The sequence below is a fragment of the Sciurus carolinensis genome, chromosome 18, assembly GCF_902686445.1.
Source record: "Sciurus carolinensis chromosome 18, mSciCar1.2, whole genome shotgun sequence".
Classification (NCBI taxonomy): Eukaryota; Metazoa; Chordata; class Mammalia; order Rodentia; family Sciuridae; genus Sciurus; species Sciurus carolinensis.
The window spans coordinates 18702138-18729972 of NC_062230.1; the positions used below are offsets into that span (position 1 = coordinate 18702138).

Consider the following 27835-nt stretch of genomic DNA (forward strand, 5'->3'; position numbering starts at 1 on the left):
CCGCCCGCGTGGATCCTCCGCGCCTCGCCGCCTCGCCCCTCCCGGCGCAGTCCGTCGGTGCCTCGCGGCTTTCAGGCGAGTCAGCGCTGCGATCCAAAACCTTCATTTTGCATTAGTTTTGTTTTTATTGACTTTTTAGTTATACATAACATTAGGATTCACTTTGACATAATAATAAGGCATGGAATATAATTTGTTCTAATTCCGTGCCCAGAACTTTCCGTTTCCCTTCCCCTCCCCGCCTCCCTCCCTCTTTCCCTCCCTCTACTGCTCTTTCTCCTGTTTACTGATAAGTTTTGTGGGTGGGGGTTTTTTGTTTTGTTTTGTTTATTTCGTTTTTCAAAAACTGAGCCCGGCCCCGCGCTGGTTTCACCCCAGATCCCTAATACGTGTCCGGAGGTCTGAGAGAAAGGAGGAAAGTGACAGAGAAGACTGAAGCAGTGGGAAAGGCTGGCTTCTTAGTTTCCCAGTCCTGGATCTGGGTCTGAGAGATGGTGGAGCCAAAGGATAAGGACTTAGCATCTGAAATATTCCGGACATATTGAATGGTTCCCAGTATCCTTTCCAGCTCTAAATTACTGAGTATCGGAAAGGTATTCTGCGGTAGCCTTGGAATCAGAAGATTCTAGAATATTGTTAAAGTTGGAGCTAAGGGCAGGGGATTGAAAAATCGTGACAATAGATCTGGCTCCTCATGAACAGAGGAGACCTGCAATAGCTTTCCGCTAGAGGAACGTATCATTGGACCACGATTTCTGGAAGGTTTCATCTCCCTTTTTTCCACCACCCACCTCACCCCACCACTTTCTCTTTAGTCCCTGCCTGCCTGGTCCATTGTTCAGCCTATTTTAGTACTGCCCAATGGTTACTTAAAGCTGCTAACCTCTGTTGTACTAAATTGTCTCTAAAATCATGTCTAAGAAGGATTAAAGGAAAAGAAACTAACTGCCTTCATAAACCAGGGACAGACAATGGAAGAAGAGCCAGGAAGTCCAGCAAAACCAATATTGGTATTTATTGAGATATCATGAAGAAGCACATCCTTAGTACATGATATACAAAGTCAGGATTTAAGGGCTTCTTAAAGATGAAGGCCTGGATCTCTGGGCTAGGAGGAAGGAAGCTTATGATTTGGGTGCTTACAAGACTTCAGGATGTCCTTATATTTAGCCAGAAAAGGTTTTGCCAGAATGTTCAACTCTTGCTGAAGTTCCTGCAGAGCCCTGTCTTGCTCTTGCTGCTCCCCCGTCACGTGCTGCCGGTAATAGTTGACATATAAGTTCACCCAGTCATTCACCACAGTCACCATGTCTTCTTCAGAAATAAGAGGATCATTAAAGACCTGGGGAAAGCAGGGAGAGAGTTAGCAAGGAAGAACGTGGTCAGCAATGTGATTCAGGAATACCAGAAGTCTCACAAACACATCTTTTCTGATTTTTATTCCCTCTCTCTGGTTCATTCATTAACCACCATAACCCTCATGTTTCAAATTATTCTCCCTTCTCTGTCTTCACCCAAGCACACATACTTCAGGCTTGTCCTTTGCAACAGTGCCTGGACTCACCTGCTGATTCAGCAGAACATTAAATTCCTTCATTCCTGTAGAAATGAGATCCTTATTAGCCTGAAGATGGGCCATCTGCCTGGTCAAGAAAGAGGTAGAATTTAAATATTCCTTTCCCTCACCGTTGGTTACTTCCCCCAATCCTCCGTGGTCCTCTACAGGGACACTCCTTTCCAAAACTTTTCAAATCTGCTCTGAAGTCATATTTCTCCCAAATTGGACTCACCTTCAAGTCTGAAGGTGCTGCCTTTTTCTCCCCAGTCTTCAGAGAATGTATGCCCTTTGTCCTGAGCTAGATGTAGGCAAGAAGTCAAGTGTCCACCTCAGAAGAAAACGCCCTGTATCTAGGTCCTGAGGGAGGATGATAGGTCAGCCTAGGGTGGAGAAGGAGGGTGAGGCTTCCCTGAAGTTAGAGATAGACAGCCCAAGAAATATAGATAAATGAAGAAACCCAGAAATTGCAAGAACTAAACCAGGAACATATGTTTGCCTTCTGCCCCTCAACCCAATCTCCAGGCTCCACATACTCAAGGAACTAACACTAACTGAGCCCCTGTTACATGACAAGCACCTTTACATCATGTGCTGGCAAGGTGATGGCAATTATTCTCCCAATCCATAGATGACATGCTAATAGCAGCTACATTTATTCATCTGTGCCAGGCACTGTTTCAAGCATGTATGCATGTACTATTTATCTTTATTTCTTAAATCCTTTTAGACACATTTTGCCAGTGAGCCAACCATAAGATGTGGATCCTGGATTCTTATCAGGATATGCTCCACAAAAATGGAAATGCAGTGTCTTGTTTGCAGATATCATCAAGTATTCAATAAAGCAGAAATATTCTTTTTCGTCTTTTTAAATTTTTCCTAATGTTTTCCATTCTAACAATTTCAAAATCACTATATACTAATCAAAATAATAAAAAGAATACAAAAATGTACAGTGAAAAATTGATGGTTTTGCTTCCCACCCAGAAGTAACTGGCATTAAAGATACATATATTTCCTATCATAGTTTTCTCCACTCAGAAACCAACATTCAGAGTTGTAGTTCAGTGGTAGAGTGCTTGCCTAGCATGTGTGAGGCAGTGGTTCAATCCTCAGCACCACATAAAAAATAATTAATAAATAAATAAACGTATAAAATTTCTAAAAAAAACAACATTCATAGGTCCTTAATTTGCTTTTTGATTACAGTATTTTTAAATATTTTTATTAGTTTTTGATAGACCTTTCTATTATTTATTTACTCATATGCAGTGCCTCACACATGCTAGGCAAGCACTCCACCACTGAGCCACAACCTAGCCCAATAACAGTATTTTCTTAATAAATATTTAACAATATTGACTTCTTTTGGGGGTACAGTTTATTAATGTTAACACATATAGATTCACATCACTGTTGCCACAATCAGGATACAGAACATTTCCATCACCCAAAAAAATTTCTTGTGCTACTCCTTTGCTTTGTAGTCACCTCCATTCCCACCCCTGAACCCTGGCAATAACTAAACTGTTCTCTATCACTACAGTTCAGTTTTTTTAAAGATGTCATGTCAATGGAATCATACAATGCATAACCTTTGAGACCTGCTTCTTTCTCCCAACATAATGTCCTCGAGGTTCATCCAAATTGTTGCAAGTATTAATAAGTTGTTCTTTTTCATTGCTGAGTGTACATTGTGTGGATACACCACAGTTTACTTATTGAGTCACTAAAAGATATCTCAATTGTTTGTAGTTTTGGCAAATATGAATAAAATTTCTATAAATATTTGTGTGCATGTTTTTGTTTGAATATGTTTTCATTTATCTAGGGCAGAAAATATTTTTACCACTAGGAGGAATAGTTACACTACAACTTAACAAAAGACATATATAGAGAAACAATAACAAACTCTAACAGTTCAATAATGAATAACTCAATCTTTCAAATAGTCAAAATATTAGAACACACATGTCATAAAGAAAATATACAAAAAGATAATAATCAAATGATAAGATGTTCAATATCATTACTCATCAAGAAAACGCAATTTAAAGTCAATGTGATACCACTTCATGACCATTTCAATGACTAAAATTAAAAAGACTGGTTAAGTGTTGGTAAAGTTGTGGAACAATTTTAAATTATCATATACTGCTGTTGTTTGTTTTGTTGCAGCAAAACCAAGTGTCTTCTGGTATAGTTCATTAATTTCAACACACATATAAATTCACATAACTACCACCATAATAATATACAGAGTATTTCCATCATCCCCCCAAAAAAACTCCTTTGTGCTATTCCTTTGTAGTTACTACCATTTCAATTTAGCAATTTCCTTTAAAAAGTTCAATATACACTTACTACATGACCCAGCAATACCCTCATAGGTATTTAACCAGGAGAAATGAATACGCATGCCTACAAAATTCTTACATGCAAACGCAGGTGTTCAAGGTAGCTTTATGCATAATTGTCCAAAACTGGACACAATCTAAATGTTCACAAACCAATGAATGGATATACAAATTGCAGTTTATTCATACAATTGAATATTCCTCAGCAATTTTTAAAAAGAACAGATTAATTATATTCATGATGATATGAATGAATCTCATAATAAAGCTGAGCAAAGAAGACAGATATAAAACTACATATAGCACACTGTAATTCAATTTTTATGTAGTTCAAGAACAGGCAACATTAATCTGTAGTGGTAGCAAATCAGTGGTTACATGGGGTCAGAATAAAAGTGTGGGAATTAAAATGCAAAAGTGGCTGACTGCTCTTTTCTGGATAATGGAATATATATATATATAGACACATATCTTGATTATGATAAGCAACTTCATGCACTTTTAGAAGGAGTATAGATTGGTAAAGCTTTTTAAAGGATAATTTTACAGTTCTTTGAATTAAAATAGATATGTGCTTCAACCCAACGATTCTGCTTTGGACTCCACTTTTTAAAAAGTGATTTACACAGAAATACTTGTACAAGGAATTTGCCATACCAGTTTGTACCAATGAAAAGGTAGAAATAATAGAAAGTTTCATAAAGATGGAGAATCTTTAAAGAAACTATGGCATGACATGTAGCTATTAAAATAAATGAGAGCCAGACACAGAGTGCATGCCTGTGATGGCAGCAACTTGGGAGACTGAGACAGGAGTATTGTAAGCTCAAGACCAGGCTCAGCAAAGTATCAAGGCCCTAAGCAACTTAGGGAGACACTGTCTCAAAATAAAAAGGGCTGGGGGTGTGGCTCAATGATTGTGTCCCTGTACCAAAAGAATAAAAATAAAAGGTAGATACATATGTGCTGATATGAAATATCTCTAAGACAATGATAAATGAACTATAGATTGAATAAATTACCCCAGGCTGGGACTACTGGAGTAGGAATTAATTGCAAAACTATTTGTGCATATAATGATAGACTCTTAACTTCTAGAAAGGGACTGTTATTGGCTGGGAAAATGGAAATAGGAATTCTTGCAAGGGAGAACTTGACCTTACCTATCAGTATTGTCTGAATTATTTTATAGCAAATTTTTATCTGTTTTTTTACATTTGTAAAAATAATGCAAAACAAGAAAGTAAAAAGATGGTATCTTAAAAATTGTTAATTTCAGGTTTGAATCTTGCTTCAGTTCCTAGTAGATTAATAGTTGTTCACTAAATATTTGTCGAATGAATAAATGAATGAATGGTTTTGCCACTTTTCAGCTCTGTAATGCTGGTGAATTCACTTTCCACATATGTGTCAGATTTCTTGTCTGTGAGGGAGGATTAAAATAATAATATACCTATTATGAGGATTATGGAAAAATTCATTCATTCATCCCACAAATAGGTATTTGCTATCTACCTTGTGCCAGGCACTGGTAAGAGGCAACAAAAATATATCAGTGCCCACGAAAAAGTTCCTGTCTTTTGGGGGCTTACATTTTAGTTGGGGACGAAGGAATGAATTATAAGGGACAAATTCTGAGAGATAAGGCAGGACCCAATCTACAAAGTTTTATGGGCCATGACAAGAAATTTGGGTTTATTTTCAAGTGTGAAGAAAAGCCATTGAAGAGTTTCAATACTGAAACCTCCTTCCATAGAAATAATGGAAAGTCACTGAAAGATTTTAAGCAAGGGAATTATAAGTCATGAGAACTTTGGGTTACACAGGCAGGAGTGGAAGTGGAGAGATCAATGATGGGAAAAATAATATGAGGAGTTTGGACTATTTTTCCCAGTGCATAATATACTATGTGGTGCCAGGAGTTAGGGGCTGGCTACCAAGAGATAAAGAAAGTAAAATTATAATTTATTTTTCAAGTCACTGATCTGTACCCTTGGGTCAGGGGTATGATGGGTCCTTGTTGTCAAAGATTTACAGTCCACCTGAGAAGATAGGACAGGGATGCCTAATAAAAGGAAATACAAAGTGGCTTCAGGTAGCATTTTAAGGGTCAAATAGATACTATAATGATTAAAGGCTGCCATGGTCTCTAAGCAGAGATAGGTCAATGTGACAATGGTCATCAGTAAAGCTGGAGAGGGCCAATAAATAGTGTGACCATATATGCCAGTTAGCCCAGGACAGCTCCGTTTTAGACCTGTTATACTAACATAAGTACTAATAGTGCTTCTTTGATGACATTCTCAAAAGTCCTGGTTTAGACAATAAATTATACAGTGAAACTAGTTTTGAGTGCCACCTGACCTGCCTCACATGAGGCTAAGAACCTTACACTGGTACACTTATCACTATCTTCAAACAATGGCTAATGCTTAAATAGTATGTACTATGTGTCAAATATGGCTCAAGAGCTTTATGCATTTAATCCTTATTCTAACCTATGTTGTAAGCACTAATATTGTTTCCATTTTTCAGATGAAGAAACTAAAGAGCAGAAAAATGAGTAACTTGTCCAAGATCTCACATGTACAGCCATGGAACAGAACCTGGACTGAAGGTGAGGACTTTGGATGGAATTCATTCACAGAAGTTGGTCTCAGAGTTAGATACACTTACAGAAATTAATATTTAAAAAAATAGTGTTTGTAACCTTTCAATTTTTCACTACCAGGAAACTCAAATTTTTTGAAAAAATTAAGTACTCAGGTTTATCTCAGCCGGAGAGAGACTCTGTGTAGGTGTCAGATAAGGTGAGATGTGGTAGAAGGGTGTTCCAGGCTAAAGTCCATGAGGAAGGTGATAGTATGGAAGAACCAAAAACTTCAGGTAGGGAATTTTCAGCTGGTGCCAAACTGAATTGGGGGGAGTCCAAGAATGCCAGGTTAAGGAACCAGGATATTTTATTTTCTGATTTAAAACAAAAAGGATGCTCCTGGTAAATTTCTACTTCATGGAGAGTACATTGCACTAGATGAGAAGAAAAAAGGGGACATATAAAATGTGAGTTGGAAGGGAAAGAAATGATTCTTTCTTTAGACTCTCCTCCCACTTTCATGGACCCTCTCCCCAAATGAACACACAAGAACTTCCTGTTTATCTTGTTATTTGACACTATTGTTGCAATCCCTTGATTTTCTCATCCCTTCAACTTATTAGGAGGCTTTCAGAAATAATATTCTCCTAGTCTTAGGGATGGCTAAAGGGCAGAGAATTTTTAAGGCTAAGTTTTACTGAAGCAAGTTCATCTACTCACTTAAAAAGTCACTCGAAAAGATCAATGACTTGAAGGCAAGTTATTGGGGCAATGAAAGAGATTTATTTGAAAATCCAGCAAACCAAAGAAGATGGGAGGCTTCACTAACCAAGACTAACTTATGGAACTCAAGTATGCAAAGGGGCTTTATAGGGAAGGAGAGCAGGATGAGGGGAGCACGGTGCAGGAAAGAACTGATGACTAGAGACTTCTAGGTGCTGCTCCAGTGGCCTGGAACACAACATAGTCTTAGTAACTCTTACATTGGTGTCTTAAGCCTTGAAGGCAAAGAGAGATCAGGTAAATTTAGATAAAATCAACCTGGTATTATTGTTCCAGATAAAACATTGCTTAAGTGATTAATATGTCAACATGCAGAGTTGAGCAGAAACTTTCCGATCTAAAAGTTAAGGTAGCAAAGAAGATATACAGTATGAACGCAGAAATGCCAAGTTTTTCATCCTATTTTAGTTGCCAGTCAGATATCTGCAGGCTCAAGTGAAGACAGTGCTTTCAGCAAAAGCAACCTTCAAGTCCCTGAAGAATAACTTAAGCAACTGTTATCATCATAACCAACAGGTCTAAAGGCATTATCTACAGCAAAGCTAGTGGGAGACTAATACTATATTACTCAGTCGCTGAGACCTCCAAAATTATTGATTTTTAAGGACAACTAAAAGCAAGTGAAGGTAGAGGGCTTATTTAGGTTTTCCCTGAGTTAAATAGGAACATCAGAAGAGGTGGAGTAATTGGGAGTAATGAGACTCAATAGGGCCTCAGGGATCATCTTGTGCAATTTCTTCTCTTCATGCATTCATTCATTCATAAGTATCTTTTAGCACCTACTGTGAGCTAGGTAGTACTGAGGGTATACACACACACACACACACACACACACACACACACACACACAACAACAACAACAAAAGAGTAAAAATATTGTCCCTGCCCTCACAGCAAAGAAAAGGAGATGAGTGAGAAGGGATTTGAATCCGAAGCCTGTACTCCTTCCAGATGCAGAGAGGGCCACTGATTAACCCAAAGCCACAGAGCTAAAAATTGTGCAATCCAATGAGGTTTAACAACTAAAAGCGTTTCCCTAGACATGCCTTCTTTCATTCTCATTAGTGGAAGTTGCAGGTCACAAGGAATTAAAATGTTTTGCAGGACCAAAGGGCCCCATTGCTCCTGTGTCCTACTACAAACTGCGATCTCGCCCCACTTCCCCCACTCCACACACACCCCCTAAAAAAAGGTCCAGACCAATCTTGCGGCGTTCAAGGCGAGATGCAGAAGCCCGCTGCCAATTACTGCAAGAAGATAGCCCCTCCGCAGCCGCCGTAGCCGAGCCGGAAGTGTAGTCTGGTGTGTCTTCCAGCCCGATTCGTACGAGGAGGGTAAAGATGGCTGACGTGGCCCGTCTTGAGACCCCACTGTGCTCCGAGCGGTTTGGCTCCGGAGCAGCACGGGGCTGCCGCGCCACCCCTGACGGAAGTTTGCAGTGGGAAGCGGAAGAAAGGCGCTGGTGGAGGTTCTCCGCCTTCACGGTGAAACCCAGAGGACGAGATGGGGACGGAGAGGGGTCTCCGGGGGCCGCTTTACTACCTCTCTCGGGTCTCCAGGCCGTTTTCCTGCCTCAAGGCTTCCCTGATAGCGTCAGCCCGGACTACCTGCCTTACCAGATATGGGATTCCGTGCAGGTCAGCCCCGCTGTCCGGGACAGGGGTTGGCTTGTGACTGGGAGTTAAGGAACAGCAGACCACCTCCCTGCTCATTTATGAAGGGGGAAACTGGCCGGGCGCGATGGCGCACACCTGAATCCGAGCGGCTCGGGAGGCGGAGGCAAGGGAATCACGAGTTGAAGCCAGCCTCAGCAACTTAGCGAGCCCCTGCCTCTAAATAAAATATAAAAAGGACCGGGGGATGTGGCCCAGTGGTTACGCCTGGGTTCAGTTCCCGATACACTGTTAAACGATGCAGAGCCTAACAGTGTACTAGGCCGCACGCCAAGAACAACCGATAATAGAACGTAGACCGACTTGACTGCGAGCACTTCTCACTCCCCTTCTTTTTTCCTCAGGCTTTTGCTTCCAGCCTCTCCGGCTCCCTGGCCACGCAGGCGGTCTTGCTGGGCATAGGGGTGGGGAACGCAAAAGCCTCTGTTTCAGCTGCCACGGCCACCTGGCTAGTGAAAGGTGAGCAGGACCCCTGGAGCCTCAGCCTTTTCTTTGGTCTCCTTTTCCTCCTTCCACAAAGCCCAGCCTGGCTTTCCCCCTGGATCAGTGTTTGGGCCTCCAACTCTGGACTCTGATGTGTGTATGTTATTGAACTGCTACCTGATTAGGTAGCATACAGGAGTCAAGTATCCACAGTGCCTTGAACAGTGAGAAGCTCACACCAACCCAGCCCCTAGTTTGTAGTTGCCCATACAAACTACAGAGTCCCTAAATTATTTAGATCCCAATCCCTAAATTAACTGCCCCCTCCTCTTTACCCTAGTCTCTGTAGAGATTTTCATGAACCTGCAATTTATTGAGTAAAACCAGCTGCCTAGGATGGTGGAAATTGTTTAGTTCCAGGGGAAACAAAAAGGATGTAGTTGTTCCTGAGTAAGAGAAGGTTCTGGAAAGGATGAAAGGTATCCTGTATCTTCTAGGATACTAGATGATGCTGTAAGTGGTAACTATAGTGACTGCCTGCTGAGTGTGTACAATTTCTTTAAAAATTACTGGGGGGGGGGAAGGTAGTTTAGTACTAGAGAGTGAAATAGAGAAGAAAAGGGAAAGTACCACTTATTCTTCATCAGGAGGACTCATGGCTCTGTCTACTGTCCTTTGTCCCTCACTACTATTCCTAATGGATGTTTAAATCAGACCTAAGGGGAAGTGCATTCTCTCCTAGCATCTGTCTAACCACATCTGTGGTGAGCTTTCTTTTATCTTTTGGAGAATCAGGAGGCATCTGCTTATACCTTACTGTTAGGACTGAGCAAACTGTTCTGATAAGAGTCACCATTGGAAAACTTCCTCAAATAGTGCATGTTAGTAGAGAGGTAGTGGTAATGTGTGACTTGTTGTCTGGTTGTCTCTGCGTTTAATGAAAACAATGATAGTTAATGCTAACAGCACTTATAGTATGTCAGTCTTTGTAATTACTGATTCAGTCTTCACAGAAGCTCTAAGATAGGTATAGCCATTATCCCTATTTTATAAGTGAGGACCTACTTACCCACAGCCAACCTAAGTGGAGTTAAATCACTTAGGTTCAAGTGGTGTAGCATGAACTTGAACCTAAGTAATTTAACTCCAGAGTCTATTTTCATGTTACCATATCCTGCTTAATTTGAATCGTTTCCATTGCTCTCCTCTTGGCTAAGTTTTTAATGCAGTTAGAATTTGGGCTAGTAGTTGACCCAGTTTTTTTTTTGTGTCATTTCTAAGCACCCCATTCTCACCCCCAGAATCTTACCTATGTATGTCTTTAACTCACACAAGTTATTAAGAAAAAATAAGACAATTTGAAGATATGAAAAAACATACACTTATTTTGCAACCTGTTTTCATGTTAAAAGAAACCCTCTTAATTAGGATTTTACAAGTTTCTTTCCATCAAACTAATAAAGAGGTTCATATAAGAAACTCCCTTGGAATTTTTTATGTGACCATTTTCAACTAGAACCTTATACAATGAAGTTAATTATTACAACTAGTAATAGTACTACTACTAGAAGCTAATACTTTGCAGCCTACCATAAGCCAGTTGTTTTGCCCACTTACATGTAAATGTGTCTTAATCCCTGCAGCAGCCTGGGATGCCATTATTCATTTTTCAGGTTGGAAAAGTGGAGGCACATAAAGGTTAAGTAACTTGTCTAAGGTCATTTAGAGCCAGGATTTGGACCCAGGACAACTGACTCCCGTGTCCCACTCTTCACTACCACACTGTACCAGTTAATATTTTAGAGTAGAGTCAAATACAGTTTGCAGACAGCTGATTTCCTTAGTAAGAATCAGAAGTTTCTAGATTTTACAGCTCTGCTAATGTGAGGCAAAGAAGAGTAAGCAGGAATTAAGTTTCCTATTCTGGTGGACAATATTGACTTTTACATATTAGGGGAGGTACATGTTATTAATGCATCCTAATGCTGAAAGGGGCCCTGCAGACTGCCTAATAGAAAGGTAGAGTAAGCCCCCTCATTGTCAAGTGGCCAAGGAAGATAATACACCTGATTGGATAAGTGTGTGGTCAAAGGAAAGATAAATGGAGGCTGACCTGGTGGGCTCCCTCCCTCTTAACCAGTAAAAGTGGTTTTTGCCATGTTCCAAGTCACTGAGTTGATCCAATACAAGGATTTAAATGGAACAATGAGAATTTTGTTTAGAATGTAATGTACTTGATGGAAGAGGTTAAGGTAAGTGTTAGAAAAAAGGAAGCCTATAAAGCCACCTTGATTGCTATTACTTCCCGGGCCAGAAAGGGGACAGAAATGAAGTAGAACAGGCTGAATGGGAATGTGTTATATACATGCATCCTCTGAATGAGGTAGCCACTGCTCAGCTCCAGCTGATTATGATAGTAAGGGGAAAAAAATCCAATGTTGTCATATCCTCAGAATCTTCCAGAAAAGCTGGAATCTAATTTTTCTTACAAAAATATTCCAATTTTGTTCATGAACCTTCTCTGAACTTTAGTGACTTTCAGTGAAAGAGGATGATCCCTCCCAAGTTCGTAGGATGATTGTGAAAATTCAAATGTGTAGATCTGACAGGTGTCCACCAGAATGCATAGCAGTCTCCCTCAAGTCTGTAGTTGGTGAAGCATGTCTTTTAAACGACCTCAGTGCCCAAGAACAGAAGCTATTTTACATCTGTTTTCATTGGTGAATGGGGAGGATTTGGCCTATGCCACCACCTTTGTATATTTTGGGATGTTCCTAACCTTCATTCTCACATCCTAGTTTCCTTTCTCTTTGCATCCTCCTCTTGAGGGTCCATACCTCAAGCTCAAACAAATTGGAGTCCTCTGCCCATCGTACCTGTCCTTTGCAGTGCTTACCATGTGAGTCCCTCCCAGTTATCTGGTTCTCAAACATTCCTCCATTGTGATTTCCCTCCTGGGCTTAATGGGTTATATCTCAGTATAAGGTATGACCTGAATTAAAAACATTTTCTATAAAGAGCCTGATGATAAATATTTTACCCTTTGCAGACTGTGTAGTCACAGCCACTCAATTCCATCATTAGGTCACAAAAACAGCCATGACAATCTGTAAACAGATCTTTTGAAGAGTTTTACCAAATAGATATATCCTAAGCACTGTGTGGTTTTAAAGTTCTCTGAAAAATATCTTGTGCTATCTAGTCTTCATGCAAGATTTTAATACTAGTACTCACCTATGTTGATGTGAGTAGTTAGGGTTCATTGTGCACTATTCATACGCCACTGAGCAAATATACCAGAATTGATGCATTCTTCTATCAGCATTTGCAGTATTCCAGTTTCTTGCTGTTTTTAACAATACTGCAAAGAACATTTCTTATCTGTGTCTTTCAGTGTACATGTGTACATAATTCTCTTGGGCACTTCTGACCACATCAGACAGCTGTATCTGTCCAGATCTTATCAAACCAGACTCAGCTCCTAAGAACAGTGTGACCCAGGGTGAATTAGCCAGTTCCATGCTAGAGTCTGCCAGGCTCTGCAGCTCCTAAATCTCTTCCTTGTTCCTTACCAATGCCTTTCTCCTCCAGATTCAACTGGCATGCTTGGCCGCATCATCTTTGCCTGGTGGAAGGGGTAAGTTTCTCTTCCTAGTCATCAGACGAGGTTTATTGGACAGAACCCTAGATCAGGCCTGTGTATTCAGGAGTTCCCCTATGTATGTGCTGTGTACCCTACCCAAAAATACTCTCCCTTTCCATCCAGGAGATTTCAAATTAAGGCTTGGGACAAATGCTGCAAATTCTGAATTGACCTGAGATCTTAGAAAAATGATCTCCAAGAGTTTATGCACAGGGATAGAAGAGGTAGCCATCCACGGTATCATATAGCAGAAGTATCCTCTATGTGAATGTTAGAACCCAACTCTTTCTCTTGGCCTTTCTCCCATCCCCACCCACTGTCAATGTGATCTGAGGGAATCTAGGAAGTTAACGGTAACATGCAGAATTATACTGAATCTAGTGTTTACCATTTTAAAATATATGGACTTTTTGCTGGATACCCTCAATGAAGCAGGAAGGAGAGAGGTTGAAGAACCCAGGAATAGCCTTCCTCAAAGGATGGCAAGGGGTAAGGGGCAGCCACAAAACAGATTTTTCCCTTGGTAAGTTGTGGCTTAGTAAGGGGGAAGCAGTTGGTTCTCCCAGTTAATGATCACATTTCAGGCAGCAGTGACAAGGTATGAGGACAGATGTCTGGCTGGAGGCTTGTGTTCTCCCTGAGCTCTTTAGATCTTAACATGGCCTAGGACTCCCCACACTGCCCGGGATGTTTTTTCCTCCTTTTTCTCCTTCATTCTAAATTTCAACAACCTTTCATTCCCTACAGGAGCAAACTGGACTGTAATGCAAAGCAGTGGAGGTGAGAAAGGGACTCGGACAGAGAAGAGAAGGAGAGTCCTGTATTATGAAGGTCTCTTGTCTCTGACTTCTAACCTCTGATCCTTCCACCAGGCTTTTTGCTGACATTCTTAATGATCTAGCCATGTTCCTCGAGATTATGGCTCCCATATACCCAATCTGTTTCACCATGACTGTCAGCACCAGCAACCTGGCCAAGGTATCCACCTTTGGGGCACCCCTTTGCCAAAGATCCATCTGCCTTGGTAATGCTAGGTGTGGGCTTATGTGAGCCTTGTACGCAGGTTATTTCTAAAGTTAAGATGTTTAAAAAGTTAAGATGTTTGTACTCAGACCCAGCCAAGTTTCCTGATCTGCCTCGAACCAGATAGCCCTACTCAGTCATAAGTCCAAGGCAGTGTTCAGAACCACAAAACTGGTGAGGGAGGACTAAACTGAGGGGAAGTACTGGTCTCATGTCAACATCTGGAGACTAGCTTCCTGGCCACTATCCATTCTTTGAGTAAAATATTGAGTGTCTGTTGCATGTTTGGCATCTAAAAGAGACTTAGTAAATATAAGATGAATGAGGGTGATCAGTGACCCTCATTAATGAACTTTACCATCCTGAGATTTTAGAGGGAAAACCAGGTGTTTTGGGAGATCAGGGCCTCCGTTGTAGATTTTGAGTTGTTTCAAAAGTCTAAAGAGGGCTTAACTGGGACAGGAAGAGTAGAGATGTTACAGGCAGGCAGAATGTTAGCATAAAGTTGGAAGCCAGACTTGTCCTGGTTGCTTAGCAGGAAGGAGGATTTAGCCAAACTAGAAATTGGAGGTTAGGAAAGAATAATCTTTGAGCATCCATCTTAAAGAAGGAAATTGAGGTTCCCTGGGACCAGGTTCACCAGGAGATATTGGCAGGCAGGACTTTGGTTTTCTCCTGGAACAATACAAGGTTGGTGTGCCTAGGGAGAGTGCATGATGAGAACTAGATACCAGGGCAACCTTCAGTGCTTTGCTGTGGGGGTCACTTTAGGCCTCGTTTTCCCAAACTGGTATGAGTCATTTACTTGGCTTATCCACAGAAGGAGTGCTCTGACCTTCACTCTTTGTTTCCCCACCCAGTGCATTGTGAGCGTGGCTGGTGGGGCCACTCGAGCTGCACTGACTGTGCACCAGGCCCGGAGAAACAACATGGCCGATGTATCAGCCAAGGATAGCAGCCAGGTAAGTAACCAGGATTAGAGGAACTGGGGAGGGCAGAGGAGGGATCAGGCCAGACCATAATTTGGGAGTATGGAGAGAAGTACCTGAGTACCCCCTGGGAAGGAAACAGATGGAAGACACCAGGGAGTGCTCCCTGCTGTGACTGTCAGGACTTGCAGTCTGAAGACACCACTCTGGTGTCAATAAGACCAAACCGATCTCAGCCCTTGCCCACTGCCTTTATGACCAAGAGTGAGCCCTCACCCTTACTTTCTAGACCATAATCCACCCTGGGAGCTGGATGTTCTGATCACAGGAGGTCCAGTGTATGAAGGCACTTGGCAAGTCAAAATGTACTCAACATGTGGCTGTGAGGATCACAAACCAGAGACTTCCACTTAGCAGTTTAGCAGGCCCTTCTGGCCAGCCCCTTCACCTGACCAGTGAAGCCTGGAGAAGGGGGATAGGGGCACTCTTAAAACTGAATCCTCTAGATATTAGATTCTCCAAACTCCTGTGCTCAGTGCTGTGTGCATCATATCATTTAACTCTCATACCACCCTCTAAGGTAGATAGCATTATTATCCCTGTCTTACAGATGAGGATAGTAAGGCCCAGGGAGGCCCCAGAAATGGGAGGTGGTTTTCTTTGACACTGAAGCAATTTAAGAATCTCTGTTCTATCCAGTCCTACTTTCCTACCTTCTTCCATATTGTTCTGTTCAATAATACTAACACAAAATTAACATGTAGAAGGCACTAAGCACAAACCAAGTATTTCCTTTCTATAAACACCTTAAATCCTTAGTGCTATTGTGTAGTAAGTATTCATTAGGACCATTTTACAGATGAGGAAGTAAAGCATGGAGAGGTCTAATCCATGTAGGTGCCCCTGGGCAAGTCGCTTCTCTCGAGAAATGATTGAACTAGTTCTTCTACAGGGCCTCTTCCAACTCTAATTCTACAAAGTTCTTAAAAAAATAGGAGAAATAAATACTGGGTCCTTCTCTTCAAGATCTCCCAGCTTCATGACCTGGTCTCTCTCACTGGCTCCCAGCTCTGCCTCTGTCCCAAGCAATTTTTTCCAAGGTTCCAGGGTTTCTTCAGTGAGGCAGTAATGCATACAAGGGCAACCTGCACCATGTCCTAAATCTGCAGCAGACCCTGCCTTCTGATGATGTTGCTTTTTTGCCACTCCATGTGGCTACTAGAAATGACTATTTTGCCTGCAAAAGAGGAGTTCCCTCTGCTCCTGAGCTCCAGGGGTTCTGATCCCCCATCCACAGCCTTCATTCCCACAGCCTACCCCTTACCAGGAAGGCTAAATAAAAAGAGCCCTCCAGCCTTGGCTTCCTCTGTGCCAGGATCAACTCTCCTTGGAACCCCAGCTAGTCAGGGACACCAGTCCAGACTCCTCCTTCCTCATGTTGATTTGGGGGCAGGCAGCCTGGGATCTTTTCCCCTGTGGTATCTTCCATCTGGTCATCAGAGTTCTGATAACCTCATTCACAAGGGAAGAGGTTTGGACCTCGTTCTTTCAGTGTGGTTTCTTGACCCCTTTGCACATTTGTCAGTTATTGCATACTAAGGGATTTGAGAGGCATCTGCCTTTTGAAATGGCTATGTAAAAGTTGTTCTTTACAGAGCAAAGAGTACTAAGTATGGGACTGCTCAGATGACTTGCAAAACAAAGAAAGCATGTTCCAGGGCAGTTCTAAGGGCTTTGAATCTACATGGGCAGAGAAACAGCTGTCATCTTTTAAATGGCAGATTCACTTACCAAAAATGTTAGCAGTTTACTTGGTAGCCCATCAGAATAGGTTCTGAAGCAGGAAGGCATACTGTGCAAGGTATTCAAAACTGGAAGTCTGGCCTGGAGGGAAGCCTTCCAACTCCTGATGCCTTTGCCATTTTCCAGGAGACGCTGGTGAACCTAGCAGGGCTCCTGGTCAGCCTCTTGATGCTTCCTCTGGTGTCAGATTGCCCTAGGTAAGCCAGGAGCAAGACTGGGGAGCAGATACTCAACTGGGTCTCTACCCACATTGGCCTTTTCACTCTGTTGCCCCAGCCTCAGCCTTGGATGTTTCTTCCTCCTCACTACTATCCACATCTATGCCAACTACCGGGCAGTCCGTGCCCTTGTCATAGAGATTTTGAATGAAAGCCGGCTCAAGCTGGTCCTGAAGCACTTCCTTCAGAAGGGAGAAGTACTTGACCCCACTTCAACCAATCAGATGGAACCATTGTGGACAGGTGACCCAAACCTTTGGTCTCAAGTCCTGTGTTTTCCAACCTCTTCCCATGCCTGGGAATACTAACTCCTGCTTCCCACAGGTTTCTGGCCATCTCTCTCTCTTTCCCTGGGTGTTCCCTTGCACCGCTTGATCTCCAGGTGAGTGATCCAGACTATCCCACTCATTGCTGTTGCCTCCCACACTTCCCAGACATGCTTCTTGTTCAACTCACACACACTGCCCTCCCCTGACCAGATCCCACTTTGCTATTCTAAGTTTTTCATTTTCACTGAACAGACTCAAGGGTCAGCATGAGAGCTTGAGAACAACAGGGTATATAATATAGTATATATAAGAAATATGGTTTGTTGAATGAAAGAAGGCCAGTGGGAGAATGGGTGATTTTCTATAGGAAGAAAGGAAGGATGAATCTGGGGCATGTAGGTTATAGCTAAGTAATAGATGGTGTTTTAGTCAACTATTTCACTGCTATGTCTTATGATCTGACCAGCACAATTATAGAGGAGGAAAATTTTATTTGAGGGCTCACAGTTTCAGAGGTCTTGGTCCATAGAAGGCAGTCTCCATTCCTTGGGGCTCAAGGTGAGGCTGAACATCATGGCAGGAGACGGTGGTGGATGAAGCAACTTACATCATGGTGATGATGGAGACTCCAGTCTCCAAATACAAATATATATACAGACAGACACACACACACACACACCAACACCACACCCTACCTGCTCTAGTCACCACTCAGTTAATCCCATCAGGGATTAATTCACTGATTAGGTTAGGACTCTCAAAACCTAATCATTTCTCTGAACCTTCTTGCATTGTCTCACACTTGAGCTTTTGGGGAATACCTCACATCCAAACCATAATAGATGGGAAGTGAGTGAAAGATTAAGTATGGACAATTATGTTAAGGACCCACCCTTAACAGTTTGACCAGATGAGGACTCCTGCCTTCACTTTCCTCTCCCCACAACATTCCTCTCCACCAGTGTCTTTGAGCTGCAGCAGCTGGTCGAGGGACACCAAGAACCCTACCTCCTTTGCTGGAACCAGTCACGAAGTGAGTGTGCCACATTTTCCTAGCCTTAAACACCCCCTTCTGGGGCCTGCCTCATTAGTCCAGCTGTGAACAGTTTAGAGACAGCCTGTGTCCTTGAGGGCACTCTAGATGAAAACTTTGATACATTCAAATTATAACTACATGCCCCAATGAAATTCATTTTATCCCTCTGTAAAATGGAGCTGCAGTAGCTGCCTTATTACCTTTAGCATTTTTTTGAAAGTCAAATAAGGTGATTACATAAAAGCACTTTGTATGTTGCTACACACTCAAATAAAATTATGACCTTTGGCTATCCCTGGGACATCATTCTTCTCTCCAATCCTGAGGCACCTCTTGGAGAAACAAGTCCTTGAGATTGTTGATATGTTGATGGGGTTAAAAGGTGTTAATTCTCACTAGCAAAATAAACCTACTTCAGCAAGCTGCTGTGAAATGGTATTGTAAATTGGGCATTTCATTTTGGCCATTGGGAAGCAACAGAAGATGGAGTCAGATGGGAAAGGGTAGGAAGAGAGCCTTCCATATCTGGTTAAGGCCTCGGGGGGCAACACAGGTGAAGCAAAGTGGTAGGTTTAAGGACATTTGGGGAGGTGGTCCTTCCCTAATACCCATCTTTCCCCTGGGTCTCTCCAGACCAAGTACAGGTAGTTCTGAGCCAGATGGCAGGCTCTGAGACCATCCTAAGGGCTGCCACACATGGGCTGGTACTTGGAGCCCTACAAGAAGATGGACCACTTCCTAAAGAGCTGGAGGAGCTAAGGAATCGGGTGCAGGCAGGTAAGCACCTCATAGTCTAGATTACTGGTGACTCAGAGAGGGGTAGAACATCTGTCCTGATAAGGCATGAGAGCTGGTTCTGCATTCCACCCCAGGTGCTGAGAAAGACAGCTGGGTCATCGTCAGAGAGACACATCAAGTGTTGAACAAGCTGTTCCCAAAGTTCTTAGAAGGTAACATTGACCCCATGGCTTCTTGAACCCTAAATTCTTCTCCTGTGGTGCCTACCCATCCTTACCCCATGCTTTCACCTGGGACATAAAAGACCGGGCTTCTCTCCATAATCTTAAGTCTGAGAGTCAGTTTCCCTTCTATAAGATAAGGAAGTTAGGATGGTCTCTGAGGCTATGTTGATATTGACAGTGTAATCCCAGTTGGAACTTAGGAAATGGGTGAGGGAGGAGGATTCACCTTTACCTAGGATGTCCTTTTATCCAGCACTTACTTCATCCTGCCCCTTTTCCATGTAGTGTCTCTGATTTCTGCTGCAACCAAATAAGGTTTCAGCCTCATTTTATGCCAGAGATCACCCAGCAGAGTAGCCCAAGTAGTGCACAATCTGCATCTGGCCTGTGCCTCTCCTCACCCACCTTCCCAGGGTCAACCCAAATTATCCTCCCACCATTCCTAGCATCATCCTGTGACCCTTCTTTAGGACTACAGGCTGCTGGCTGGAAGACTGACAAGCACCAGCTAGAGGTAGATGAATGGAGGGCCACGTGGCTCCTGTCTCCAGAAAAGAAGTTCTTGTGAGCAGTCCTGATGAAGGGGCAGAGCCCAGGACAGGAGCGTGGAGCAAGGACACTTACACCACAACAGGACATAGGAAAGGCAGCTTTATTTTTACTTTAGGTGAGTTACTAGGGCAGTTTGGCCAAAGCTTCATAGGAAGTGACTGCCATTCAGATGGACTGGACCCCAGAGACAAGGCAGGAAGGAGAACCAGGACTTTCCCACTCTACTTTTGCCCCTTCCCTTCCCCCTTCCCTGGGAACTACTATAGGTTCCCCATCCCCACTTACTGTGAGGATGAGCCCTACCCTAGTTGTGGCTCATGGTATCCAACACATTTGACCTTATGCATAAAAACCCCAGAAGAATGTGGCCACAGTCATCATGAGCAAAGCATTGAGATTGACCACACGGGCCCAACTCGGGTCCTCGTTGATGTCCTCCAGCTGCCTGGCTGCTGCAGCCACCTCCTGCTGGGTAGGGGGTGGAGGACCACCTGCACGACCCCTGCTCATTCCACAGAACCAGAGCAGGCACTGTTGGAGTGGACCCGGTGCCAAGGACTGAGGCTCTAAGAAATTGAGACACTACAATTAGTTTGAAGGAATTTGGCTCCCCAAGTTCCCCCGGGCCCACCTCCCTAGGCAGTGCCTTACCCTCCATCTCCACTGCATGCTCTGGACACCCATTCTGTACAGGCGGGGAGGTTGGAACTTCTAGCTCATCAGCATCCAGGTCCTCTCGTTCCTCCTTGCTGTACCGGAGACTGAAAACCAGGCGATGGAGCTGGGTAGGGGTGGGAGCAGAGTCCAAGTGGGAGTTTGATTCTCCCACCTCAGTTCCTAAGACCTCTTGCCCACGCTGGCATAGCAGCCTTGTCACTGCCCTCCCTCACCTTCCTCTGTCCAGTCTACACATCTAACCCAGGCTCAGTTCACTCAAACCCTAAGCCGATCATCTGGATACTTAAAACCATTGACCTCTCTCACCCCCTGCTTCCACACCCCAAGTCTTCTGTCTATACCCAGAACTGTAGTACTGTAGACTGGCCTTAAAATTCTGCTCACAGTGTTCCTTCCCCATGGCTATTTGCTCACAGTTTTCCTCCTGCTGCTGAGGAAACTTGCCCATCCTTTCAGGCCCAGCTCTGTTGTCTTGCTTGCCTCAATCAGCCCTGCTCTGGAGTACCTGCCTTGGTACAGCATAAGACCAAACTATTACAAGATGATACTCTGTCCCTCAGCTACCAGTTGTATCCTGCATTTGAGTTCCAAAGGCCATACCCAGAATTGGCTTTGGGAAACTTTAATTGCCAACCCTCCAAAATGTTCAACTAACCCTCCCCCATTACTTCAAATAAATATCAATTAAGTAAAAATGTGCTTGATCTACAAATGCAGCTTCAAACTGGTTTCCCAACCAGCTCCTACCAGTCCTTGGTATATAAATTCAGGTCCTCCCCAATGGGTGTTTCTTGAAATAGACTGGCAGATGGGGGTGGTGATGGTTCTTCTGGCTCATACAGTGCAGGTTTGGTCACCCAGCCTGTCCAGGGGCCAACACTTACATGCTTTTGAGGAATAGGCTCAGTGCACAGGGAGATTATGAGGGTGAGGAGACCAGAGCAGATGAAGAGCATGATGGCAAAGTAGAGGTAATGCACCCGGCAGATGAGTGCTGGGCATGCTGAGGGTTTCACACAGCTGCCAGAGCCAAAGGAGAACTCAGGAATAAGGCGTGCCAGTCCCATCAGCAAGCCACCAATCAGTCCCCAGAAGGCACCCTGTAAAGGAGACAGCATTAGCCTGCTCAAAATGTCCAAACCCTGCCCCCCATTCACAAGTACACTGCTCACCTTCTCATTTACACGGGGCACAAAGAGGGCAAGCACAAAGACTGCAGACACAGGTGGTGCCAAGTAGCTGGAGACTGACTGGATGTAATCGAAGAGCTGCCCGCCCTGCGCTGCCTGCACTACTGGTAGCCAGGCCACTGACACTGCCACAATGAACACTACCCAGATCCTGCAGTTGGGAGGCCATCAGAAGATTTTTACCCAATTCCTTCCTGTCTCCCATAACCTTGCTGGTGCTTCATGCCCCCACCCCAGGTTCATTTGTTGGGGCAGGAGTTCGGGGAGGATGGAGGGACCTAGGGCGCACCGTCCAACTAGCAGCAACTCCCCTTCGCCTGCTTGAGGCCGCAAGCGCGTGTAGATGTCCATGGTGAAAAGTGTGCTACTGCTGTTAAAGATTGAGGCCAGCGAGGACATGAGTGCAGCCAGCATGACAGCCAACATGAGTCCACGAAGACCTGTGCATCAACAGGAGCTGTGAGGATGGGGCTTCCAGGGTGTCCCAAGGTGGGTGCAAGCTTGGCAAGGGGTGACTCTTTGCATTGGCAGTCTCCTGGCCTCCCTGCACATGTGGGCAGTGAGCATCCCAGGCACCTGCCCTCACCATTGGGCATGAGTTTCACAACGAGCCGTGGATAGGCAATGTTGGAGCAGCCCACCTCAGTACCGCATATGCGTTTGCACACTTCCGGTACCACACAGGCTACTTCGTCTGCAAAAAAGAAGGTGAGACTGGAATACTGGATTCCCAAAATTTAGGAAATTAGTGGGCAAGAGGAGACAGGTACTTGAATCCTTGCATTAGAAGGGAGCTGGATGGGGTACAGGACTGTTGGGCGGGACAGGAATGCAGACATTACCCGGGTAAAGAATGCGGCTGATCATGCCTGGCATGACCATGAGAAACATGGGCAACAGCTTCAGGTAGCCGCACAAGATGCAGCCCGCCTTGATGTGGGTCAGATTCTTTCCAGCCAAGCAGCGCTGCACTATGACCTGTGACAAGGTGCATTCAACTACCATGCACTGTCCCTGCACACCACACCCTCAGGCCTTACCGCCCCCTCCCGGCTCTAATTTGTGCCCAGCTTCTGGCTCTGAGATGTCCCTTGTACGTTCCTGCCCCCTCAAACCACACCTTCTACATAATTCCAGGAGGAGGGGTGGGGTGAGGGGCATGGGGTCAGGCACCACCCATCTCAGCTCCACTCAGACATTGAGAATTCTGCCCCAAATCTGCTTCAGGTCCATTCCCTGAACTCGCACCTGGTCACTGCACCAGTACCAGCCCGAAACAACGGTAAGCCCCACGAGCAGTGCAGGCCAAGGCAGGTCCCCTGTCACAGGGTCCCGGAGCAGGTGGTAAGAGTCAGGCCGAGGCCTATAGCAGGAGCTGGAGATGTTGCCCACAACTGGATCCTTGGACACCGTCAATGAAGTCATTGCTCCCAGGTATTTGTCGAAGAGCCCTGAATAGCCACCCACCTCATGGAAAGCTGTGCAGACAAGACCATCAGGAGACTTAACACCAATACTAATACCATCCTTAGGACCCACATACCAGTGACACACAATATCCCTGATCCTGGGTTCACCCGAGACCTCCACACCTCTCTCCCATTGACTGAGCCTCATACCATAACCGGTGAGAATGATGGCACCCCCGAGAATGACGAAGGTCTGCACAGTATCCGTGTACATCAGTGCTGCCAGCCCTCCTGCAACAGGCCTGAATTAGTGAAGGCTGTTCAGCTCCTGAATCCCTAGCACACATGTCTTTTTGAGAATTTGAAAAGGAACCCCTTTGGAGAATATATCTCAAAATCCAGGCTCATGCACTAGAGTACAGAGAAGCAGGGCTTGGTAAGCAGAGTGTGACTGAGTTTTAGGGTCCACTGATGCACTTCCCGGAAAGATGTCCACATGCAGTATCCTAGCTATAGACCCTCTCTCAGCTGTTTTCTCATCTGGATAGTAAAAGAGGGTGATTCTCTAAGGTCCAATTCTGTTCCATCCCATCCCCAGAGACTGCTTGTCAAGACTGCCTTGGCACCAGACACAACCTACTTTGTTCTCCATCTAACCTGGGTCCCCCCCCCCCCGGGATCCTCAAAACTGCACTGGGTTTGACCAGAGGTCTTGGAGAATCGCCATATCACTCTGTCCATTGAAGAAGAGCAACAGCTAAAGAATTTTTATTTTTCCTCAGTGCTCATTCTTTAGCCCAGCACCAGCTAGGTACCCAAATCTCCAGTCCAAATCCAAGGGACAGAAAGGAACAGAATATGAGCTTGTTTTCCAAATAGTGCCTGGACCACATCACACTTCCAAACCTCTCTATCCCACTATCCTCTAGTGGCTTTCTTAATCCCCAACTACAGTTCGCAGCACGTTTTCAAGCCAGCTCCCCACCCCATGCCCTCTCCACCTAAGCCCCTGCCGGGACCACCTGTCACGGTGTAAATCATGGTGATGCCCAGGAGGGCGATGACAGAAGCATAGATGTTCCAGCCCAGAGCTTGCTGAATGAATACTGCACCAGAGAACATGTCCACCTTAAGGGAGAAGAGCAAGCACACAAGTCAGGACCCAGGGGCAAGGGTAGTGACTTAAGTTCACCCCGTGCCCAGGGCACAATTTGATGTGACCAAAATTCAGTTTCCCTCTTTCAAAGGCCTGACCTTCTCAGGTCCCACCCACTGTGGTTGTAGCCCCTGAGACCTATCCCTTCCAGACCCGGCCTTGATCATGTTTCTTAAAATGATTTCTCCTAGGTCTTACACCCTCCAGAGCTCTCTAAAGACCTCCACTAGGTGACCCCGCCCTCCTAGGAGCTAGTGCTGCCTGCCGCTTATTCGCACCGATATCTTGGTGAAGATGTACAGAAAAAGTGAGAGCACAGACAGGTAGAGGCGGATACGATGGCCACCAAAGCGCTTGCGCAGATACTGCGGCATCGTAATGACACCCGCGGTCAGGTACACAGGCACGAAGAGCCAGCCAAGCAGCAGCACCACAAACAGCGCCTGTGGGCACAGCATGACAGCTAAGGGTGACTCCATGTCTAGCATCCTGTCATGAGCCACACCTCGTCCCTGAAGGACCTGAGAGACCTCTTCCTGTAGCAAGTGATCCTGGGGCTCAGAGACCAACTGCAAAAGATGTCCTTTGACCCTGAGCATTAGGAATCTTGACACCTTCCTGGGTCCTTAACTAGAACCCTTTATTCCCTCCCAGACTACCACCCCCTGGTCAGTCCCTCCGAGGAAAATCCTTACATTCCTCCCAAGCCTCTCAAACATATGAACCCAAGCACAGAACCTGCAGACTGACCTCGGCATCCGTCAGGCAGAGCTGTCTCCCCTCTCTTCTCCACCCACTCAAACCTTTTGTCCTTCCAGGCTTAGCTCAGAGGCCTCCTCCTCCAGGAAACCCTGAGTTCAAAGCCCTGATTTCCCCCAACCCTCCAAGGTGAGCCCCAATTCCAGAGCTTTGTCTCTTTATCACATTCAGCAAAGGGTTTTAATGTGAACCAGAGATCCTCACAGACCCTAGCTTCAGATAGCATCCAAACATGTGCCTCTCCATCTCTGAGCTGTTTGGTCCATTTCAAAGAGGAGTGTATCAACACCTATAGAGGATAGAGGCTGGTACCTGCTCATATATAGCAAGTCAGGAGCAGGACCTACCCTTCCCTGAAAGTGATCACCTTGTGCATCCCCCTGTCTCCAAGCCCAACTTCACCCCACGACTGGATGTCCCACCCCCAGTCTCATATGCTCCCTGCCAGGAGCTTCCCCAAGATGCAACCCTTCCAGGGGTTCCTGCTGGGGTGGGGTTATTGTGGAAAAGGAAAATCTCACGTTCCACTCAAATCCAGCCACAGCCAAGCCACTTGCAGCACCAGTCCCTGCCAGGCCCACAAAGTGGCCACTGCCAATGTTGCTGGCGAAGAGAGAGGCTCCAACCTTGGTGACCAGAGATGGGGATGAGTCAGGCTGCTTCTCTAGAGTCCCTCACCATCCCATGGCTGAGCCGCTCTCACCGGCCACCAAATCATGCTTCGTCCCGCCAAGAAGTAGCCGCCAATGGTGCCCCTGTTGGTTCTGCACATAGACTGGGGGACAAAAATGGGGGGAGACCTGGGTTTGGGGCATATCTTTGGACTTCATTAGCCTCCTCCTTGTTGCAGGCTGAAGATTAACCAGTACTCGACTCCCCTGTTTGTTCATACCCCCACCCCCAACCTCCTCCCAGACATTTGGAGCAACCCAGGCCCCAATCCTGGTGTCCAACTACTCAAGCCTGAGTGTGCCTGGATTCTTCAGTCTGACTTTTCTGAGGACCTGGGATATGGGCTGCTGGTCAGCCATAATCTAGACAAAAGAACAGAGGTCTCACTTAGAATGCCGAACTTAATGAAAATCCACTGATCCCCCCTCATCAAGCACAATCCAAAAGTAAAAAGACAAGGAGTTAATGTTGACTGGGCATCCCTGAGACTTTCAAAAGATTTGCTTGCCTCCCAACCCTGGCTTTCTCCCTCAAAGATCGAGGCATACTTCCCCCACACCTATTCAAGAGTGTCCCATAAGACCTTTCCCCCCAGGCCCCAGAAACCCAACACCGCCTCAATTTCTCACCCACAAGCCAACACCAATGACCAGCAAGAAATAAGCAGCAATGACCAAGATGTCAGCAGGATTGTCAATTAGGACCCTCTGGTCCCCTAGTCCTTGTTCAGAGCCTGCTTCTGTGTGTTCCTCCATTCTGCTCAGGATCTGCTCCTCAAGGGACCAGTCCCTGGATTCCCCTAGGGGAGGGATTAATGGTTACCTCAGGGGCAGTGAGCCGACAAGTCCCCCAGGTCTCATCCCTCCTCTGCAACTTTATTTAGCTGAATCAGGTCATATCAAGGCTGAAGGCTGGTCTGGGGGAGCTGGGCCCTTTCAAGTTCAGAAGCACTCCTTTCTGGGCCTTAGGCTCCACCCTCTCCTCAGTGTCCCAGGCTCAAAGTAACCTCATTCACCCCCTAAAAATGTTATCCCCTTCGGCCCCAACCTAGGAAGACTTGCTGAGTCAGGTTCTATTAATCCAGAGATTTTTTTTTTTTTTTTTGGGCGGGGTGTTACCAGGAATTGAATCCAGGAGCAATTTACCACTGAGCCACATCCCAAGCCCTTGTTATTTTGAGACAGAATCTCCCTAAGTTGCTCAGGGACTTACTAAATTGCTAAAGTTGGCCTCAAGCTAGCAATCCTCCTGCCTCAGACTACAGAGCTGCTGGGATTACAGGTGTGCACCACCATGCCTGGCAAGAGATCATTTTTTTAACCCAAATCTGATAGTGTCACTCTTCTGCTCAGAAATCCTCCAATGCTCCCCAAGACACTCAAGAGAAGTAGAAGCTCCTTGGCTCAATTTTCCAGGTCTGCCATACCCCAATTCCTGCTTAGCCCCCTTGCTTCTCCATACCAAAACTAGAATGATATCACAATTACCTTACCACTTTTCTGCCCTATCCAATCCAGAGACTTTCTTTTATCTTTTCTTCTCTTTTTATTCCTGAACTAGAAAATGTAATGCCCTTCTAACCTTACTGTTCCTTCTGCTTAGAGCACCTCCCTGCTTCCCAAATGGCCAGCTCCTCCTCAGTACTTAGCCTATGACTCCTCTTCAAGAAAGACTTCTCTGATTTTTCTGGTAAGAGTTCTGAGCACATTGTATGGTCTTTGTCTGGGTCCAGGTCTTTCTCCCCAACAAACTAGAGAATCCTCAAGAGCAGGGGCTGATCCAATTTATCCTGGACTCCCATTGCTCAGCATAGGACCAGATATAAGAAGAGATGGTGATTATCTGTACATCTGCCTTTCTAGACCTGGCCAGACTTGGAAGTCAGCAAATGGAAGAGGGGAACTCGTGTTTGATTATGGCACCTTCAACCACCCTTGCTAGGTGATTGTTGCTAAGGAAACAGAGAAAAATATTTTATGGAATATAATGAGTTTTGCTTAAGAAATGATTTAATGTAGTTTCCTTCAAAATAAGTCCCTCAGATGAGAAAAGTCTGAAACCAAAAAGAGGCAGGGACTGGGGAGCAAATTAAGTACTTACTTCAAGATGTGGGATGCTGAAGAAGGAGGAATGGGGTGGGAAGCCTCAA

At 44.9% G+C, this 27835-nt stretch overlaps 3 protein-coding genes across 9 annotated transcripts; 1 reads left to right on the forward strand and 2 right to left on the reverse strand.

Moving 5' to 3' along the window:
* Window positions 1–1000: 1000 nt before the first annotated feature.
* Window positions 1001–8957, reverse strand: Ahsp (alpha hemoglobin stabilizing protein). 7 transcript variants are annotated; one of them, XM_047533460.1, is made up of 4 exons: window positions 8492–8957; window positions 1791–1915; window positions 1565–1639; window positions 1001–1342 (listed from the first exon to the last, which is right to left on the reverse strand). In XM_047533460.1, the coding sequence occupies exons 3-4, from the start codon at window positions 1637–1639 to the stop codon at window positions 1109–1111; spliced, it is 309 nt and encodes a 102-aa protein (XP_047389416.1). In that variant the 5' UTR covers window positions 1791–1915; window positions 8492–8957; the 3' UTR covers window positions 1001–1108. The 7 variants fall into 7 exon arrangements, with proteins under 7 accessions (XP_047389416.1, XP_047389414.1, XP_047389413.1 ...); XM_047533458.1 differs by having other exon boundaries at window positions 1791–1938; XM_047533457.1 differs by having other exon boundaries at window positions 1565–1643; window positions 8492–8954.
* On the forward strand, window positions 8593–21195 carry Rusf1 (RUS family member 1). The gene is made up of 13 exons (XM_047533454.1): window positions 8593–8928; window positions 9309–9423; window positions 12979–13024; window positions 13778–13810; window positions 13903–14008; window positions 14914–15015; window positions 16912–16982; window positions 17062–17246; window positions 17328–17385; window positions 18235–18305; window positions 18942–19085; window positions 19181–19258; window positions 19741–21195. The coding sequence occupies exons 1-13, from the start codon at window positions 8632–8634 to the stop codon at window positions 19836–19838; spliced, it is 1404 nt and encodes a 467-aa protein (XP_047389410.1). The 5' UTR covers window positions 8593–8631; the 3' UTR covers window positions 19839–21195.
* Slc5a2 (solute carrier family 5 member 2) lies at window positions 19922–27821 on the reverse strand. Its single transcript, XM_047533462.1, has 15 exons — window positions 27787–27821; window positions 26316–26485; window positions 25718–25789; window positions 25536–25640; window positions 24534–24698; window positions 24122–24227; window positions 23310–23390; window positions 22939–23168; window positions 22533–22668; window positions 22277–22384; window positions 21980–22130; window positions 21673–21841; window positions 21385–21600; window positions 20474–20603; window positions 19922–20388 (listed from the first exon to the last, which is right to left on the reverse strand). The coding sequence occupies exons 2-15, from the start codon at window positions 26439–26441 to the stop codon at window positions 20162–20164; spliced, it is 2022 nt and encodes a 673-aa protein (XP_047389418.1). The 5' UTR covers window positions 26442–26485; window positions 27787–27821; the 3' UTR covers window positions 19922–20161.
* Window positions 27822–27835: the final 14 nt, after the last annotated feature.

Excerpts from the sequence above, each read along its gene's own strand:
- Slc5a2 (XM_047533462.1), bottom strand. The coding sequence starts at position 26,441 with ATGGAGGAACACACAGAAGCAGGCTCTGAACAAGGACTAGGGGACCAG. Across the intron at positions 25,641-25,717 it reads GAAGCATGATTTGGTGGCCG|GTTGGAGCCTCTCTCTTCGC; the intron begins GTGAGAGCGGCT and ends CTGGTCACCAAG. Across the intron at positions 24,699-25,535 it reads TGGCTGGATTTGAGTGGAAC|GCGCTGTTTGTGGTGCTGCT; the intron begins GTGAGATTTTCC and ends CTGTGCCCACAG.
- Ahsp (XM_047533461.1), bottom strand. The coding sequence starts at position 1,639 with ATGGCCCATCTTCAGGCTAATAAGGATCTCATTTCTACAGGAATGAAG. Across the intron at positions 1,343-1,564 it reads ATGTTCTGCTGAATCAGCAG|GTCTTTAATGATCCTCTTAT; the intron begins GTGAGTCCAGGC and ends TGCTTTCCCCAG.
- Rusf1 (XM_047533454.1), top strand. The coding sequence starts at position 8,632 with ATGGCTGACGTGGCCCGTCTTGAGACCCCACTGTGCTCCGAGCGGTTT. Across the intron at positions 13,025-13,777 it reads ATCTTTGCCTGGTGGAAGGG|GAGCAAACTGGACTGTAATG; the intron begins GTAAGTTTCTCT and ends CATTCCCTACAG. Across the intron at positions 16,983-17,061 it reads CTGGTGTCAGATTGCCCTAG|CCTCAGCCTTGGATGTTTCT; the intron begins GTAAGCCAGGAG and ends CTGTTGCCCCAG.